This window comes from Schistocerca gregaria, chromosome 9, assembly GCF_023897955.1.
Source record: "Schistocerca gregaria isolate iqSchGreg1 chromosome 9, iqSchGreg1.2, whole genome shotgun sequence".
Classification (NCBI taxonomy): Eukaryota; Metazoa; Arthropoda; class Insecta; order Orthoptera; family Acrididae; genus Schistocerca; species Schistocerca gregaria.
Genome location: NC_064928.1, coordinates 142,058,589 through 142,078,947, shown reverse-complemented (window position 1 = coordinate 142,078,947; position 20,359 = coordinate 142,058,589). Strand labels below are relative to the sequence as shown.

Sequence of the window (20,359 nt, the reverse complement as noted above, 5' to 3'; positions counted from 1 at the left end):
CTCGTATTTCTGTGGTCAGTGCTAACTGACACTTGATGTAGTGTACATAATGATGCCACTGGACAGTGAATGACAGGAAATGAGTGATTTGGAGTGATGAATCACACTATACCATGGGGCAATCTGATCAAACAATTTAGGTCTGGAAAATGCCAGGAGAACATTACCTCCCATCACTCTGTGCCAGCAGTGAAGTGCGGAGCAGATGGCAGTATGATGTAGTGGGACTTTGAATTTCACCACACTACACTCGTTCCCTCAAATATAAATTATACCATCACAGCTGTATGAGTGTTTTATGGCAGAGAAAATATAAGAAAATGAAGGTTCAAAAATTGTAACTCTTTTTGTTTTCTACCCACTATTGTCTCTTGAGAGCAAAAGCTTAACTTCACTTATTTGCTAGTCTTGGTATGATTCAGATGTAAAAACTTATTCGTTGTACCCAGTCTGATTAAGACGTAAAAACTTATTGATGTGCAGACATATAGTATTGTGGAAGCTTGTATGAAATTTGGAGGATGGAAGCAGCCGTAAAATACATTTCATTCAATATCAAGATGGTATTCGTTTGTAGATATTAGTAATTCCTGGACGATGAAATTTACTGCAAGATTTTGGAGCACCTACAACTTTTTCATGCACAAATGAAACAGGAGAGTGTTGGAGAACAAGATCCAGATGCTGCACAAGAGAAGACATATTAAATTGGTAATGAATGAACTCTTATCTATGCAATTTCCCCCTGTTAATCACATTTTGTTATTCTCTGTTCTCTTTCAAATAATTTTAGTGGTGGAAATTTGTTTGACTCTTGCCCAGAAACGCCACAAGGACCACCCCAACAATAGCTTTCTGAATCATGAAGTCCGTTAGCTTTTCTGTAATAGGAAGTCCGATTTGCATTTGATTCTTTCCCGTTTTAATGATCGTTAACAATTTTAAAACTCCGTTTTTATTCACCATTTCTTCCCACATTTTCAACCTTTTCTTTTCTTTTCCTTTTTATTAACCACTACAATGGTATGGGGGTGTTTCACTTGGTTAGGTTGTGGTCCCATTACTGTGCTTAAGAAGGTCACAAACACATTTTACAGCAATGAGCACTACACACAGTAGAGAAACAGTTTGGAGCAATGTTTGTTTGTATGCACCCTGTCATAAAGCAGCATCAGTGAGGTAGTGCTTTGTGGATAATAACATTCCTGAAATGGATTGTCCTGTCTAGAATCTCAACCTGAACCCAATGGAACACCTTTGGGAAGAATTAGAACATTGACTTGACTCCAGACCCCACCATATAGCACCACTACCTTGTCTGGTTTCAGGTATTGAGGAAGAACAGACTACTGTTCCTCCACCCACATTCAGGCAAATCACTGAAAGTGTTTACAGCAGAATTAAAACTGTAATAAAGATGAAGGGGTGGACACACCCCATATTAAAGTCCACTAATAGGTGACTGGCTACTTTTGATCAGATAGCAGATAACTTTAACTTGCTATCACTGTTGGTATATGCTTTGGAATGAATTTTTATTCAAAACTGAAGCAAATCAGCCATTCAGTAAACTGTATTTTATCTGTCACTTGCTACACTATGTGATCAGAAGTATCTGGACATCCCTAAAAACATATGTTTTTCATATTAGGTGCACTGTGCTGCCACCTACAGCCAGTTACTCCATATCAGCAATCACAGTGGTCATTAGACATCGTGAGAGAGCAGAATGGGAAGCTCCACAGAACTCATGGACTTTGAATGTGGTCTGGTGATTGGGTGTCACTTGTGTCATACTGTCTGTATGAAAGATTTATACACTCGTAAACATCCCTAGGTCCACTATTTCTGATGTGATAGAAAAGTGGAAATGTGAAGGGACATGTACAGCACAAAAGTGTACAGGCTGACCTTGGCTGTTGACTGAGAGAGATCGCTGACAGTTGAACAGGGTCCTTAATGTGTAATAGGCAGACATCTATCCAGAACATCACACAGGAATTAAAAACTGCAAGTACTATGACAGTTAGGTGGAGCTGAGAAAACTTGGATTTCATGGTTGAGCAGTTGCTCATAAGCCACACATCATGCCAGTAAATTCCAAATGATGCCTCGCTTGGTTGTAAGGAGCACAAACATTGGACAACTGAACAGTGGAAAAACGTGTAGATTGACGACACACAGTACACAATATGGTGATCCGATGGCAAGGTGTGGGCATGGCAAATGTCTCGTGAATGTTATCTGCCAGCGTGTGTAGTGCAACAGTAAAATTCGGAGGCGGTGGTATTATGGTGTGATTGTGGTTTTCATGGATAGAGCTTGCACCCCTTGTGGCAATATCACAGCACAGGCCCACAATGGTGTTTTAAGCACCTTCTTGCTTCCCACTGTTGAAGAGCAATTCAGGGATGGCAATTGCATCTTTCAATATGATCGAGCACCTGTTCATAATGCATGGCCTGTGGCGGAATGGTTACATGACAATAACTTCCCTGTAATGGACTGGCTTGCACAGAGTTCTGACCTGAATCCTATAGAACACCTTTGGTATGTTTCGGAATGCCAACTTTCCTCAGTGTAGCACCCCGTGAAGAATGGGCTGCAATTCCCCAAAAAACCTTCCAGCATCCGACTGAACGTATTCATGTGAGAATGGAAACTGTCATCAAGGCTAAGGGTGGGCTAACACCATACTGAATTCCAGCATTACTGATGGAGGGCACCACAAACTTGGAAGTCATTTCCATCAAGTGTCCGAATACTTTTGATCACATAGTGTACACTTCCAAATGGTTATCTTCTGTAAGGTAGAAGATGAGGTACTGGCAGAAGTAAAGCTGTGAGGATCTCATTCTGCATTATAGGTTACTTTATACATCCCCAGGATATATGAAGTAATATCATGTATGTGAAGTCTATACAAGGACCAGAACTTGCTAGAAATCATAAGCTGTTGGTGATGAAAACTAGGTTCAGGAAACAAGCTAAACTTAAAACCAAGAAACTCAAGTCGATTAAACTGAAGGAATTTCAGAAGGAAGAGAAAAACCTTAATATGCAGAATTGGTGATGACCAGGTTTCATAGTAGAATTGATGAGGATGAGGATATGAATGTCATTTGGATTAGATGGAAATCAATATTTCTACAGTCAGTAGAAGACATATGTGGGAATGTAGCAGCAGATACAAGGAAGAATAGAACAAATTGGTGGAATGAGGAAGCGAAGTGGGTGGCAGACAAATTGCGGATTTGTGGTGTGTGCAGCTCATGACGTGCATTTGTAATCCATTTGGTATGTGTAAAGGAGACATGTCAAATATTTATAATACAGTTACAATGACTTTTACACTAATAAATAATAACACTAAAATAAATAATAACACTGCAATGATATTTCTTAGAATATGAAACACATTATATGCAGCTCCAATTTCCAGTCCATCCAGCATGAATTCATCCACTGAAAATTAACATTTTAGTGAAAGTACTTCATATAGCTTTCTTTTAAGGGGATGTAAATTCATCTGCATTTAATTGTTCCCTTTTAATTTATTACAAGTTTTAATTCTCATGTATTGAGTTCCCTGGGCATGTAGTTTCTTCTATATCTTGGTTGTTGTGAACGATCTTAATCTGTTCACATTTTGACTGTTTGGTTTTGAATTGTATCAAGTGAGTCTTAGGTATGTTTAGATTCAACCCATTTAGCTGAAACTCAGTTTGTAAGGTACTATGGAACTGATGAGGAGCTGATATTTAATGGCATCTGTGAACAGAACTGATAGGGAACTGATATTTAATGGTAAGTTATCAACATACAAGAGAAATAGGACTGGGCCTAATATTGAGCCTTGTGGAATACCCTGAGATACTTTTTTTTCGAGTCAGAAAGAAAACTTGCGTCATTTAAAGAGATGCTAACTCTTTGCTTTCTGTTTGATAACTAAGATTCAAGCCTTTGTAGTGCACTGCTGCTAATGCTGTACTTTTTAAGTTTGTAAGTAAGCAATGCATGGTTTACAGAATCCAATGCCTTTGTTAGGTTGCAGAAAATTCCTGCCACTTTATTTCTCTTGTCTAATGATGTACTTATTTTCTCAATGAAACTGTTCACTTTATCTGTAGAGCGTTTCCCTACTGAAACCAATTGATTGTTTAGAATAATAGAATATCTAGTTTTGGATTTGGGCAACAGCAAGTTTTTCAGATATTTTAGATGTGACTGGGACAATTGAGATAGGATGATAGTTTACCATGATCTCTCTTGATCCCTTCTTGAAGAGTGGTTTGACTTAAACATGTTTCCATACCTCTGGGAAACAGCCCTCTTCAAAACATTGCTTTATTATTTGAGCTAGTGGATTTGCAATTTTATTGTGTACCACTTTAACAACTTGGATGGACATTCCATCACAACCTGCAGATGTCTTGTTCTTTAATGTTAGTATAGCATTTTCTACATCTTCCACAGAAAATTTTAAAAATTTTGTAAAGCTTTCAGAGTTTTCAGTTGGGCCAAAGGGATTTATTTACTTGGTTGTGATAATCTGTTACATCTACATCTATGAAGAATTTGACCACATAGCCTTTGTCTTCTTATTTTTATGGTTTCAAACTAGCCTGTTATTTGCCAGCTGTTTTGTTGCATTGACAACTCTTTTACATATGACTTCATAGAGTCTAACGTATTCAATGAAATCAGTATCTTTATTATATTTTAATTCTCTGTGCAGTTGCCATTTCCTTACACTGACAATTTTTTATGCCCTGGGTAATCCACTTTAATTTATTTGTAATTTTATTGCTGCAGAATCTAGGTGGAAATGTTTCATTAAATACATCAAGAAAACAAGTTAGAAATGTCTCAAAGTTTTCATCACTTCTGTTACAATGATTGAAAGGTCATTTTTTTCTCTTTTAGTTTCGTACTAAATATTAGCAAGTCTTCTTTGCCAAAGTTGCTTCTCACATGGGTTCTCATACATGAAATGTTCCTGTCTGTGGCAGCTCAATGAACAATGCAACATGATCTGAAATACCTATGTCTAGACAAAATTTATACACATCCTCAATGCATAATTAGTTAGAACATTGTCAATACAGGTTGCATATTGGCCATTGTGTCTGGTAGACTCAAAGAAATTCAATTTGAAACCACATTTCTTTACTAAGTCATTGAATCTTGAAGCATAGCTACTATAAAATGTGATCTCTGTATTAAAATCAGCAGTATTACATTTTTTTCTCTACAAAGGTCTTCTAGCACAATTTGAAGCTTAAATAAGAATAGTTTTGTTGTTGGCATTCCAGGGATTCTGTATATTGAGCTTATTAAAACATTTGCTAGAGAGTCCACTATTTCTGCACAACAGCTCCCAAACACATTTTTCATTTAAATAATTAAAAAAATGGTCGCATAATTTATATCATTATATAGATGTTTACATGAGCCCCCACATGACTTGTTTCTTCTGCAAAAGCTACTTACTAACCTGAAGTTCCCTATTTCATTTAAAATTTTAATTATGTTCTCAGTAAACTAGTGCTCAAATAAACAAACAACTCTAATATCTGCACATTCTGTCAGAGTGATTTCCAGTTCATCTATTTTGGAGCTTTTATTATTTGAAGCATCAGTGTTTTAACACTAGTGCAACCCATTTGTGAATACTGCCACAGAGTTTGGAATCCCAACCAGGTTGGGTTAAAGGAAGATATCGAAACAATGCAGAGATGGACTGCTGGATTTGTTACCACTGGGTTTGATCAACATGCAAGTATTGCAGAGGTGCTTCATGAAGTAAATAAAAGTGTGAATCCCTGGAAGGAAAATGACATTCTTTTCAAGGAACACTATTGAGAGAATTTAGAGTGTCAACATTTGAAACTGACAGAAGAACTATTCAACTGCCACCAACATTCACTGCCAGAGATGAGATGTGCAAAGTTAGGGCTTGTACGGAGGCCTACAGTCATGTTTCCCTCACCCTATTTGCGAGTGGAACAGGAAAGGAAATGACTTGTAGTAGTACAAGGTACCCTCTGCCACACACCATACAGTGGCTTGTGGAGTGTGAATGCAGATGTAGGTGCAGACACAATCATAGGACACTACTTTTCTCCATTTTGTGCAGAGCACAGTTTTACATTTCTGAAAATTTAAAACCATTTGCAAAGCTTTGCATCACTTCGAACTCTTGTCTAGAACTGACTGGATATTTGTGCAGCTTGTTTCAGAGTGTACTTCACTACATATAACTGCAACATCCCCAAAACGTATTAGGTTATTGGTACCATTCATATTGCCTGCCATGTCATTAATACAACGTGAACAACAAGGGCCCCAGTGCACTTGTCTGATCCGCAGCTCGTGGTCTTGCTGTCGCATTCTCGCTTCTTGAGCACAGGGTCCCAGGTTCGATTCCCGGTGGGATCAGGTATTTTCGCCTGCCTCATCATTTTATCATCGTTCATGAAAGTGGCGAGTTTGGACTGAGCAAAGGTTGGGAATTTGTACGGGTGCTGATAACCGCGCAGTTGAGAGCACCCCACAAACCAAACATCACGATCATCATCATTGTCATCGTACTTGTCTGGGGCACACATCAAGTTACTTGTACTTCTGTCAGTGACTCTCTGTCTGAGATAACATGTTCTATTCTACTTACCAAGAAAAACTAAAACCAGTCATATATTTTCTATGATACCAAATGTAGCTGTACTTTTGTCAATAACTGTTGGTCTGGTACCAAGTCAAATGCTTTTTGGAAATTACAAAATACCGCATCTACCTCATGGACTTGATATGCGACTATTTAGGATGTCACATGGGAAAAATGGAAGTTCAGTTTCAAACAACTGATGTTTTCAGAATATGTTGTGGTTGGCATGGGGGAAGTCACTCTGTTCAAGATAACTCATTATGTTTGAGTTCAGAACATGTTCTAGAACTCTACAATCAATTACCATCAATGACAAGGGTTGGCAGTTTTGTGGATCACTTCTGCTACCCTTCTTGTAGACATGTGTGACTTGTGCTTTCTTCTAATAATTGGGCACCATTTTTTTCTCAACTGATCTATAGTATGTTATGGTTAAAATGGGAGCTAACCAGCTGCACATTCCGTACAGCATCTGACAAGAATCCACTGGACTCTGGAGCATTGTTTGCTACTTTGCACTTGGTTTACTTATGAAATATAGATGTGTATATAAACACAAAACTAGGAAATTGTAAGCTTTTAATTACATATATTCTACACTTTCTGCAATCTAGTGCCAGAATAAGCTAAAGAAGGACTACACAAAAACAATTGTTTAATATATTTTATGAGATGTAATAGTCTCCTGACACAATGAATTTTTATTTTCTTTTGTGAACATCTTTTATACTGAAATGACAGATAATGTTTCAAACAAAACAGGTCTCCTTCATGAAATAAGTTGTTGAAATGACCAACATAGATAAAATAAATAATTGAAAATAAATGAATAGCTGAAGTGTTTATCTTTCCGAATTAGAGCCCTATTTCCAAACATTTTACAGGACTAAAGTACAAAAACCTACACCAGGAGGAGAGGATGGAGATTTGTGTGTGTTCCAAATACAAGGTAAGTGATTATACCACACAAGAGACATAGAGAAAAATATACATACTTGTGAATGTAGAAGCACGTATTTTACATCTGTACAGGATATGCTGAATAATGGTAACACTGGCACAAGCAAACAAAGTCCATCAGCAACTCCTTTCCGCAACTCTTCATTGCTGGTAGGATTGGTGACAATTTGTGACATGACATTTGCTACCATGAGTAGCTCCTGAAGTCTTTGACTCCCTGGTCCACTCTGTTTTGCAGAAGCAGCCAGTACACAACTCAGGAGGTGTATTGCTGCTGCCTGCATTCCACTGCTTGTACACCTACAAGAATTTTAATATAAGAACAACCTCTACACAAGACACAATATGAGGCTCATTCAATAAGTAATGCAATATTTTTTTTCTGAAAGTAGTTTTGTTTCATTCAGGATTCCAGTACACGACATTATTCCCCATTATTTGGCTACAAAACCCTTTTTCTCAACACAACCTCCATTCAATGAAACAGCCCTATGCCACCATATTGGGAGGGTCTATATTCTACATGGTACCACTCTACTGCTACATGTCAGAGCTACTAGTGTCTTATTCCATCAATAAGCTTCCCATCATCCGCATACTGCTTTCCATGGAGTCCATCCTTCATTGGGTCAAACAGGTGGAAGTCGGAAAGTGTGAGATCCAGGCTGTAGAGTGGATGAGCAAGAACAGTCCAATGAAGTTTTGTGAGCTCCTCTTAGGAGTGCACACTTGTGTGAGACCTTGTGTTGTGATGGAGAAGGTGAAGTTTGTTTGAATTTTTGTCGTGACAAACATGTGGAAGTCATTTCTTCAATTTCCTGAGGGTACACAATACACTCGAGAGTTGATTGTTGCATCATGAAGGAGGACATCTAACAGAAGCCCTTCAGACTTTCAGAAGACCATCGCCTTGACTTTACTGGCTTTGAATTATTTATTTGAAGGAGAGGTGGTGTAGCACCACTCTATGAATTCCATTTTGTTTCTGATTCAAAGTGATGAACCCTTCTTTCATCAGCAGTGATGAAGTGTGACAAAAAATGGTCATGATCAACCACATAACATGTTAGCAATTCATTGTTCTTTATGGTGTTTCGTTAAGTAGCGAAGAGCCCAGTACACCTTTCAGAAGGCTAACTGTTGGACAAACACATCAGTACTACCAACAGAGATATCCAGCTGAGAAGCAAGGTAATTGATTGTGGTCTGTTGATCACCTCAAATGAGAGTGTTCTCACATTCCAACATTGCAGGAATCACAGATATGTGTGGTTGAGCGCCACGTGAGAGATTGGACAGGTCTGTGTGACCTTGTGGCAAAAATGACAGACACCTTGCCCAATGACTGACCATGCTTTTGTTCACTGTCAGGGCTCTGTAGACATTCTGAAAGTGCTTATGAATATCTGTGCTGCTCTAATTTCCGCCAAAAGAAACTTGAGGACAACTCTCTGTTTGGAATGCATCTCTGTTACAGATGCCATTTTTAAGGCTACATATAGTGCTACCACCTATTGAAACTTCGTGAAATTATAGGGGCTGAAGTGGGAATATTCCACGATGCTCCACAACAAATTCCACATTTTTTAATCTGAAATTGGATGAGAAAAAGATGTATTGCATTATTTATTGTGTGACCTTCATAATTCACTCGTTCATTCATTCTGTTCCATAGATTCTTTCAAGAAGAAGAACCTTCAGCAATGTGGAAACTAGTCAGCAGGTATATGTTAACAAATGACAAACAAAGGAAGGCAACTTAATCTGTAAACTGTATTAAGAGCAAACTATTATTGCGATGTTTCTTGCTATTCGTTTTTAAAGACAGCTAAATTTAGTTAAGTAAATTAAAGCTACTGCCTCCTCTGTTATACTAGATAGATACTGTTAACCTGCTATTGGTGGCTTAATATTACTTGATTACACAGCTACTTTTCTAAGACAGTCCTATTTACAGTACATTTCCACTTGCCATGTAGATACCAGAACTGATCACTCCATGAAATTAGGTATTGACATAATTTGTAGAAATAGTGACTAATGAGGCATGTTTTTAATTTTCTTTTGAAGTGGTATGAATGCCCAATTCTTACTTTATGTGAGATGGGCACCTGTTGAATTTCTTTTAATGGTTCTGAACCCTAAACAATGAGGCAAACTTTACATGAAAATTTTACTGTGAGTGTGGGTCCCAGCCCTGTTGAAAATGATTTTTATCATCAACAACAAAAGCCATTAAGGTAGGGAGTAAATGTATTGGGAAGTGAGTGTAAGAATTCCAATATCCTTACAAATGCTTCTGCAATATCCTCACTGCTCCCTTCTGCTAAACAAGCACTTTGTGTACTTTACGTGCACTGTCCCAAATGGCTTGTCACACTGTCAGGTGGCTTGCGGATTATGGATGTAGATGTAGATAACTGCATAAGACAAGTAGCGGAAATAGACAAAATAAGCCACTACTCTTGTCAGTAAGTCAACATAATGAGAGATGCTTTTAAGGACATAAGATGCTGAAATGAGATTCTTAATAAGTTTATCTGGTTGTGGATTTCCTTTTAACTTACCCAGTCGGACTGTGTAGAAATTTTATACATTTCACTTAATGCATTGATGTCTGTTTCTGGTGCTGAAATATTATTATTGCCTCATAACCCTATAGCAAGAGTGTGCATAATCAAACAGTGCATGATGCAAGTGCCTCCACGGCTGTCCTAACAAGGTTGTCTCGAACATGGACAGACGACACAGCAAGTGCTGTGCTGTCTGCACAACAGCCCAGTACAAGCTCAGTGCATGGGGCCCTTGGTCTCATATGTTTTCCTGCTTGTTATATGCTCTCCTACAAGACTGCGCATTGGTGTGTTCTATAGTTATCAGGCTTTGTACTATTCTGTACTTCATTTACTATGACTATGAATCTTTTCATGTGGAAGCAGAACAAAACTTGGTTAGTATTATTTTTGATATTATATCTGTACAACATTACAAGATACTTGGCAACAAGTGTGGTACTCTACTTTACATGTTTTCTTCCTAGGTTTGATATACAGCCAATATGTAAGTGGAAGAAATTCTTCAGCCTCTTGTTGAACAACAGTGTGCTCACACTATAGAGTTACAACACATTGCTTATTATGAAACTGCATAATATACGTCTTCATAAGATTAAGGCTTAACTGTTAGCTGCAAGCCACAAGTAGGCTTGATTAGATACCTTAAGCACTGAAAGTGTTAAGACTTCTCTGACAGAAAGTTTTAAGTGGCGCCAAAACCAACCTAGTAATGACAGCTATTGAGTAAGTAAGCAATAAAAGTAACAGCTTGTGAACAGTCACTGATACATTTCACTCACCACAAGTAATCATTCAAAGTAATACAAAGTACCACTGTCATGTTTTCTATACAGTATGCATCACACATTACAAAATCTGAACTTTTGCATATTGACAAGAAGTTTTTTATCTATATAGCACATTTGTTATTTCTTTTATGATTTTATTTTGTGATCCACACCCACAATGTGAGAGTATCATTAGGATGTAGAGCTAGTTAGAAAAATGATATTTACTTAATTTTATCCATTTCTGTCACTTTTTCTTCCATGACAGTATTACTTTTGTAAAATAAAGAACAACTGCCTTTAGTCACAATCGTGATTTTATTTCAATGTACAATGCATTTCAAGCCCTGGGTGCTCATCATCAGGTGCTTTGACAGTCTATATCAATTATTTTTCCAGATTTCGGTTAATTCTGTTCTGTTTCCAGTGGTGAATACAGTTTGTGCTGTGGAACAAAACGTGTATACAGGGTGTTACAAAAAGATATGGCCAAACTTTCAGGAAACATTCCTCACACACAAAGAAAGAAAATACGTTATGTGGACATGTGTCCAGAAATGCTTAGTTTCCATGATAGAGCTCATTTCATTACTTCTCTTCAAATCACATTAATAGTGGAATGGAAACACACAGCAACAGAACGTTCCAGCATGACTTCAAACACTTTGTTACAGGAAATGTTCAAAATGTCCTCTGTTAGCGAGGATACATGCATCCACCCTCTGTTGCATGGAATCCCTGATGCGCTGATGCAGCCCTGGAGAATGGCATATCGTATCACAGCCGTCCACAATACGAGCACAAAGAGACTCTACATTTGGTAACACGGTTGCGTAGACAAAAGCTTTCAAGTGCCCCCATAAATTAAAGTCAAGAGGTTTGAGGTCAGGAGAGCGTGGAGGCCATGGAATTGGTCTGCCTCTACCAATCCATTGGTCACCGAATCTGTTGTTGAGAAGCATACAAACACTTCGACTGAAATGTGCAGGAGCTCAATCTTGCATGAACCACATGTTGTGTCGTACCTGTAAAGGCACATGCTCTAGCAGCACAGGTAGAGTTTCCCGTATGAAATAATGATAACGTGCTCCATTGAGCATAGGTGGAAGACTGTGGGGCCCAATCGAGACATCACCAACAATGCCTGCCTAAACGTTCACAGAAACTCTGTGTTGATCACGTGATTGCACAATTGCGTGCGGATTCTCGTCAGCCCACACTTGTTGATTGTGAAAATTTACAATTTGATCATGTTGGAATGAAGCCTCATCTGTAAAGAGAACACTTGCTCTGAAATGTGGATTGACACATTGTTGCATGAACCATTTGCAGAAGTGTACCCGTGGAAGCCAATGAGCTGCTGATAGTGCCTGCACGTGCTGTACATGGTACGGAAACAACTGGTTCTCCAGTAGCACTCTCCATACAGTGACGTGGTCAACGTTACCTTGTAAACAGCAATTTCTCTGACACTGACATTAGGGTTATTGTCAACTGCACGAAGAATTGCCTCGTCCATTGCAGGTGTCCTCATCATTCTAGGTCTTTCCCAGTCACGAGTCATAGGCTGGAATGTTCCGTGCTCCCTAAGACGCTGATCAATTGCTTCAAACTTCTTCCTGTCGGGACACCTTCATTCTGGAAATCTGTCTCGAAACAAATGTGCCGCACCACGGCTATTGCCCCGTGCTAATCCATACATCAAATGGGCACCTGCCAACTCCGCATTTGTAAACATTGCACTGACTGCAAAACCACGTTCGTGATGAACACTAACCTGTTGATGCTACGTACTGATGTGCTTCATGCTAGTACTGTAGAGCAATGAGTCTCATGTCAACACAAGCACTGAAGTCAATATTACCTTCCTTCAATTGGGCCAACTGGCGGTGAATCGAGGAAGTACAGTACATACTGACGAAACTAAAATGAGCTCTAACATGGAAATTAAGCATTTACGGACACATGTCCACATAACATCTTTTCTTTATTTGTGTGTGAGGAATGTTTCCTGAAAGTTTGGCCATGCCTTTTTGTAACACCCTGTATATGTTCATAGACATTTTTAATCAAACAATGGAAAATCCATACAGGGGAGATGCTGAGTTGCAGATAGGCACAACAAAAAGACTCACAATTCAAACTTTCGGCCATAAAGGCCTTCATCAACAATACACAAAAAACACACACACACACACACACACACACACATACACACACGCGCGCGCGCGCGCTCGCAAATGCAACTCACACGCGACTGCACTCCCAGGCAACTGAAACCACACTGCGAGCAGCAGCATCAGTGCATGACGGGAGTGGTGACTGGGTGGAGGTAAGGAAGAGGCTGGGGTGGGGAGTGGGAGGGTTATTATGGTGGGGTGGTGGACAGGAAAGTGCTGCAGGCTGGAGGGATGGCATGAGAGAGGTGGGGAGAGAGGGAGGGAGTGGCAGAAAAGGAGAGAAATAAAAAGACTGGGTGTGGTGCTGGAATGATGGCCGTCTAGTGCTTTAATGGGAACAGGGAAGGGACTATATGGCTGAGGACAGTGACTAATGAAGGTTGAGGCCAGGAGGGTTATGGGACCATAGGATGTATTGCAAGGAAAGTTCCCACCTGTGCAGTTCATAAAAGCTGGTGTTGGTGGGAAGGAAGCATGTGCCACAGGCTGTGAAGCAGGCATTGAAATGATGGATATCATGTTTGGCAGTGTTCAGCATCAGGGTGGTCCACTTGTTTCTTGGCCACAGTTTGTCAATGGCCATTAATGTGGACAGACAGCTTGTTGGTTGTCATGCCTTCGTAGACTGCAGCACAGTGGTTGCAGCTTCACAGGGAGCCCTGTCTCTGATGGGATAGGTGATGTTAGTGACCAGACTGGAGCAGGTGCTGGTGGGAGGAGGTATGGGACAGGTCTTCCATCTAGGTATATTACAGGTGTATGAGCCATGAGGTATGGGATTGGTAGCAGGGGTTGTGTAAGGATGGACAAGTATATTGTGTAGGTTTGGTGGATGGTGGAATACCACTGTGGGAAGGGTGAGAAGGATAGTGGGCAGGACATTTCTCATTTCAGGGCACGATGGGAGGTAATCGAAACCATGGCGGAGAATGTAATTCAGCTGCTCCAGTCCTGGGTGGTACTCTCTCTACCTCTTTATGCTCTACCTTCTGAGCTCCTTTCATCTTGTTGTGGAGCCACTGAGTCATCTGTCGAAAGACCTGCCTCGGTCTATCCCACTTCCCACTCCTCACTTCCTGCTTCCTTCCTTACCCCTTCCCACCTCCAGCAGACCAGGCAACAGCTTTTAATAACCAAAAATCAGTCTCACCATGGTCACAGCAATATGTTTTTAGGTGTCTGTGTGATTTTGTGTGTGTGTGTGTGTGTGTGTGTGTGTGTGTGTGTGTACTTCTACACAAAGGGTGCCCTTATGGTAGTGTGTGAGGAGGGTGGGGAGGGGGTTTCTAGAGCTGAAATATGCTGTATTTTTAATACATTGGAAGATGAATATTCACTCATAAGTAGGCATAAATAAGTTCCAGTTCCAACACCTTTAAAAACCTACATAACAACACCTTTTAATTTTTTTAAAGAATAAATTAAAATATACATTTTTTTTCCTTTCCTGGGAGCTAGCAGGGGGGTGGGTGGCTGCCCCTTGCCCCTAGCTATAGGAACTCTTGCTTCTACTACAGAAAGAGCACAAACTTGAAAGATACTATAAATAGTTTTCTCTTGCATGTTTCTATATGCCACACATGTCACCTGTAGGTGAGTTCTTGCCTTTCCCTTATTTTGTGCAAATTTTCAAATACTATGTTCATATCACCAGCATTTTCATCATCCAGTGCAGGTTTTCGCAGCCAATGTTTCTGTTCTTGATGATTTTTGTTAGATGCATATTACATCATGGTCCATGGCATGTTTCTGTGGCCAATGTTTTGTCTCCTAATGTCCTAATGCAGGAGACATCATTAGAGGCTATAAAGACCATGGCCTAATGCCAATAAAACAAAGGTCACTGTCATAATTGACATTTGTTCTGTTCCATGGCCAAGTCTTTCATGGCAAATTCTGGGTCTTAAATTCTTTCCCCTTCCATATCATCCATTTCATTTTGCGGTATGCTGAATATATCCTGATGTCATCTATTGGTCAGTATATTCTCTGTTCTATGACCCTTTCCATTCATGTAGTACACTTCAAATGCATCACAATTCAAAAGTATTATACAATGTCACAAAATTCTGTAAAGATAACAGCGAGTTATGCAAAAGTTTAAGATGTACTGCATGTAATGGGTTGAAGGTGTTGATCTATGTAGGCAGAGATACGTTTTGTGGGGGCTTGGTAACCAGCTACAATGGGCCGGCCAGGATGTTTGGGTTTGTGAATTTTAGGAAACATCCTGGCTGCCCCATTGTAGCTGGTTACCAAGCCCCCACAGAACGTATTTCTGCCTACGTAGATCAACACCTTCATCCCATTACATGCAGTCTCCCATCCTTCATCAAAGACACCAACCACTTTCTCGAATGCCTGGAATCCGTACCCAGTCTGTTACCCCCGGAAACCATCCTTGTAACCATTGATGCCACTTCCCTATACACAAATATCCTGCACGTCCAGGACCTCGCTGCAATGGAGCACTTCCTTTCACGCCGATCACCTGCCACCCTACCCAAAACCTCATTCCTCATCACCTTAGCCAGCTTCATCCTGACCCACAACTTCTTCACTTTTGAAGGCCAGACTTACCAACAATTAAAGGGAATAGCCATGGGTACCAGGATGGCCCCCTCGTATGCCAACCTATTTATGTGATGGAGGACGGAACTGTTCCAGGCAGGGTTCAATTTGGATAGTGTCTTGGGGAGTTGGATCACAGCGGGACCCACCTTCTCTTCCTCAAAATCACCCTCTCCAAACCTTCCAGGAATTTCTCACTTCCAGCCTTGCCTCTCAATCTTTCTTGAAAAACCTTAATCCTACTCCCAACATCACCACAGCCGAAGCCTAGGCTATCCGTGATCTGAAAGCTGACCGATCCATCATCATTCTTCCGGCTGACAAGGGTTCCACGACCGTGGTACTTGATCGTCGGGAGTATGTGGCTGAGGGAGTGCGTCAGCTTTCAGACAACTCTACATACAAAGTTTGCCAAGGTAATCCCATTCCTGATGTCCAGGCGGAGCTTCAAGGAATCCTCAGAACCTTAGGCCCCCTACAAAACCTTTCACCTGACTCCATCAAACTCCTGACCCCACCAACACCTCGCACTCCTACCTTCTTCCTACTTCCTAAAATTCACAAACCCAAACATCCTGGCTGCCCCATTGTAGCTGGTTACCAAGCCCCCACAGAACGTATCGCTGCCTACGTAGATCAACACCTTCAACCCATTACATGCAGTCTCCCATCCTTCATCAAAGACACCAACCACTTTCTAGAACGCCTGGAATCTGTACCCAGTCTGTTACCCCTGGAAACCATCCTTGTAACCATTGATGCCACTTCCCTATACACGAATATCCCGCACGTCCAGGGCCTTGCTGCAATGGAGCACTTCCTTTCATGCCGATCACCTGCCACCCTACCTAAAACCTCTTTCCTCGTCACCTTAGCCAGCTTCATCCTGACCCACAACTTCTTCACTTTTGAAGGCCAGACATACCAACAATTAAAGGGAACAGCCATGGGTACCAGGATGGCCCCCTCGTATGCCAACCTATTTATGGGTCGCTTAGAGGAAGCCTTCATGGTTACCCAAGCCTGCCAACCCAAAGATTGCTACATATTTATTGATGACATCTTCATGATCTGGACTCACAGTGAAGAACAACTCCAGAATTTCCTCTCCAACCTCAACTCCTTTGGTTCCATCAGATTCACCTGATCCTACTCCAATTCCCATGCCACTTTCCTAGACGTTGACCTCCATCTGTCCAATGGCCAGCTTCACACATCCGTCCACATCAAACCCACCAACAAGCAACAGTACCTCCATTATGACAGCTGCCACCCATTCCATATCTAACGGTCCCTTCCCTACAGCCTAGGCCTTTGTGGCAAACGAATCTGACCCAGTCCTGAATCCCTCGACCATTACACCAACAACCTGAAAACAGCTTTCGCATCCCGCAACTACCCTCCCAACCTGGTACAGAAGCAGATAACCAGAGCCACTTCCTCATCCCCTCAAACCCAGAACCTCTCACAGAAGAACCCCAAAAGTGCCCCACTTGTGACAGAATACTTCCCGGGACTGGATCAGACCTTGAATGTGGCTCTCCAGCATGGATACGACTTCCTAAAATCCTGCTCCGAAATGAGATATATCCTTCATGAAATCCTCCCCACTCCACCAAGAGTGTCTTTCCGCCGTCCGCCTAACCTTCGTAACCTCTTGGTTCATTCCTATGAAATCCCCAAACCTCCTTCCCTACCCTCTGGCTCCTACCCTTGCAACCACCCCCGGTGTAAAACCTGTCCTATGCACCCTCCCACCACCAACTACTCCAGTCCTGTAACCCGGAAGGTGTACACGATCAAAGGGAGAGCCACGTGTGAAAGCACCCATGTGATTTACCAACTGACCTGCCTGCACTGTGACGCTTTCTATGTGGGAATGACCAGCAACAAAATGTCCATTCGCATGAATGGACACAGGCAGACAGTGTTTGTTGGTAATGAGGATCACCCTGTGGCTAAACATGCCTTGATGCATGGCCAGCACATCTTGGCACAGTGTTACACCGTCCGAGTTATCTGGATACTTCCCACCAACACCAACCTATCCGAAATCCGGAGATGGGAACTCGCCCTTCAGTATATCCTCTCTTCTCGATATCCGCCAGGCCTCAACCTCCGCTAATTTCAAGTTGCCGCCGCTCATACCTCACCTGTCTTTCAACAACTTCTTTGCCTCTGTACTTCCGCCTCGGCTGACATCTCTGCCCTTACTCTTTGCCTTTAAATATGTCTGCTTGTGTCTGTGTATGTGCGGATGGATGTGTGTGTGTGTGTGTGTGTGTGTGTGTGTGTGTGTGTGTGTGTGTGTACACCTGTCCTTTTTTTCCCCTAAGGGAAGTCTTTCCGCTCCCGGTGTTGGAATGACTCCTTACCCTCTCCCTTAAAACCCACATCCTTTCGTCTTTCCCTCTCCTTCCTGAAGAAGCAACCATCGGTTGCGAAAGCTAGTAATTCTGTGTGTGTGTTTGGGTGTTTTGTTCATTGTACCTGTCTGCAGGTGCTTTCCCGCTTGGTAAGTCTTGGAATCTTTGTTTTTAATATATTTTTCCCATGTGGAAGTTTCTTTCTATTACACACACACACACACACACACACACACTTACTCTTTGCCTTTAAATATGTCTGCTTGTGTCTGTGTATGTGCGGATGGATATGTGTGTGTGTGTGTGTGTGTGTGTGTGTGTGTGTGCGAGTGTACATCTGTCCTTTTTTTCCCCCAAGGGAAGTCTTTCCGCTCCCGGGATTGGAATGACTCCTTACCCTCTCCCTTAAAACCCACATCCTTTCGTCTTTCCCTCTCCTTCCTGAAGAAGCAACCATCGGTTGCGAAAGCTAGCAATTCTGTGTGTGTGTTTGTGTGTTTTGTTCATGTGCCTGTCTGCCGGCGCTTTCCCGCTTGGTAAGTCTTGGAATCTTTGTTTTTAATAACATAGTCACTTAACATTAAATTTTTGTTCTTTGTGACAGGTAGAACAAACACCAAAGTGCATTTGTCTTGTTCCTGTTTAGTGTTGTTACCAGACCGGGTAGGGTCATGAACAGCATCAGCTGTTGAGTGATTATTGCAAAGGCCAAGGAGATGCTATATACTTGTGTGAGACAGCATTATCAGCACATGACAGAGTTTGAAAGAGGCCTCATTGTGAGCCACAATCTGGCTGATAGGTCAAATTGTGCAATATCAAGTTTTGTGGGGTGTTTGGATGTGACAAGGACATAATGTTGGACTGCATGGGAAGACACAGTGGTCGTTTAGGTTCAAATTCACCAATTCTGGCCATCACAAGGGAGGAATGTCGTACTGTGCACCAAGCACATTGTAACCCATTCACATATGAACCTGCCAGCCGAGAACAAGTAATGGACTCCCTACAACAGGACTTGGCAGCCTTTACTGACCCATAGGCCTGATTCACATATTTACATAAGTTTGCTCACTGACCCAACAAGTGACATGATGTGACAGCAGTACTCTTGGTGCACATAGTCAAAACTACAGTGGCTGTGACATTAATGCATATAATGTAACAGACCGATTTTGATGGTAGCCATTTCCCAACATGCCACACCAAGAAACTATTGTCTGTGAGAATATATTCATTTCCTTATCATTGTACCTTCAGATGTTTACATTTATTTATGCATCAAGAAGATCGTTTCTTTACTTATGATGTTTTACAATATTTGTCTTAAAATCGTCCACTGCAAAATGCTCCCATGCTATTAATAAAGAAAAATGTTCATGGCATGTAAACAAATTAAAACATCTGAAGATGGAATGCCAGACACCTTGAAATATCATCACGCAAAACTAAATATCTATAAAAGCAACTGGCTGCAGCAAATTCATTATAAATTACCTTCAGTTTCAACAGGTGCAGTGTTCTAATACATCTACAATAGACAAGAATTATTTACTAATGCTAATATAAGAAAGGACAGAAAAACAAAATATGGTAATGAGATAAACAGTCCTAGTCACTTAAAAGTAACTCTGCAATTTTTGGCCACACACAGATCATTATAATTTTCTTTTTTAATTTAGTGTGTCAATATTAACAAACACATTTCGCAAACATTTTTTTAAATATTGGTCCAACAATACTTTTTAAGGATGTCACATAGGCATGAGACTAAATAAATTAAGCTATCCTTTTTCCATCTTAAAAAGTTTAAAAGTGTAAATCACTTGAATTTTGCATGTATTGGCTGTATAACATGCATCGAAAACTAATATAATGTGAGCAATAGAAAGGCGAATATCCAAAAATGCAGTGTGGCCTCAGCATCCAGAGGATATGATCGTGTGTGTGTATTTTCTATCTCTGACAAAGGCCTTGTTGGCTGAAAGCTAACTTTCAGACAGTCTTTTTGTTGTGCCTATCTGTGACTCGGCCTCTCTACTATATGGTGAGTAGCAACTATCCTTTTCATAATACTGTTACAGTCTATCCTGGATTTTCCATTGTTGAAAAAAATATGTTGATGTGACATTATGAGTATCCACTCTTGTGTGAACACAGTTCCTATGATAGTATGTAACAACATTACACACAAACACACGTCATCATCATTCCAACTTATTTATGAAAATCTTCCCTCAAACATATTTTTCCCTCACATATTCACCAGATT

General features: G+C 40.8%; 1 protein-coding gene across 2 annotated transcripts in view; it reads right to left on the bottom strand.

Moving 5' to 3' along the window:
• The window catches only part of LOC126291710 (uncharacterized), a 327,921-nt gene that overhangs the window by 26,000 nt on the left and 281,562 nt on the right, over positions 1 to 20,359 (bottom strand). For both annotated transcript variants that reach the window (XM_049985366.1, XM_049985367.1), the window contains exon 23: positions 7,663 to 7,927. In XM_049985366.1, coding sequence (XP_049841323.1) covers positions 7,663 to 7,927 — 265 coding nt within the window. The remainder of the gene's footprint in view (positions 1 to 7,662; positions 7,928 to 20,359) is intronic.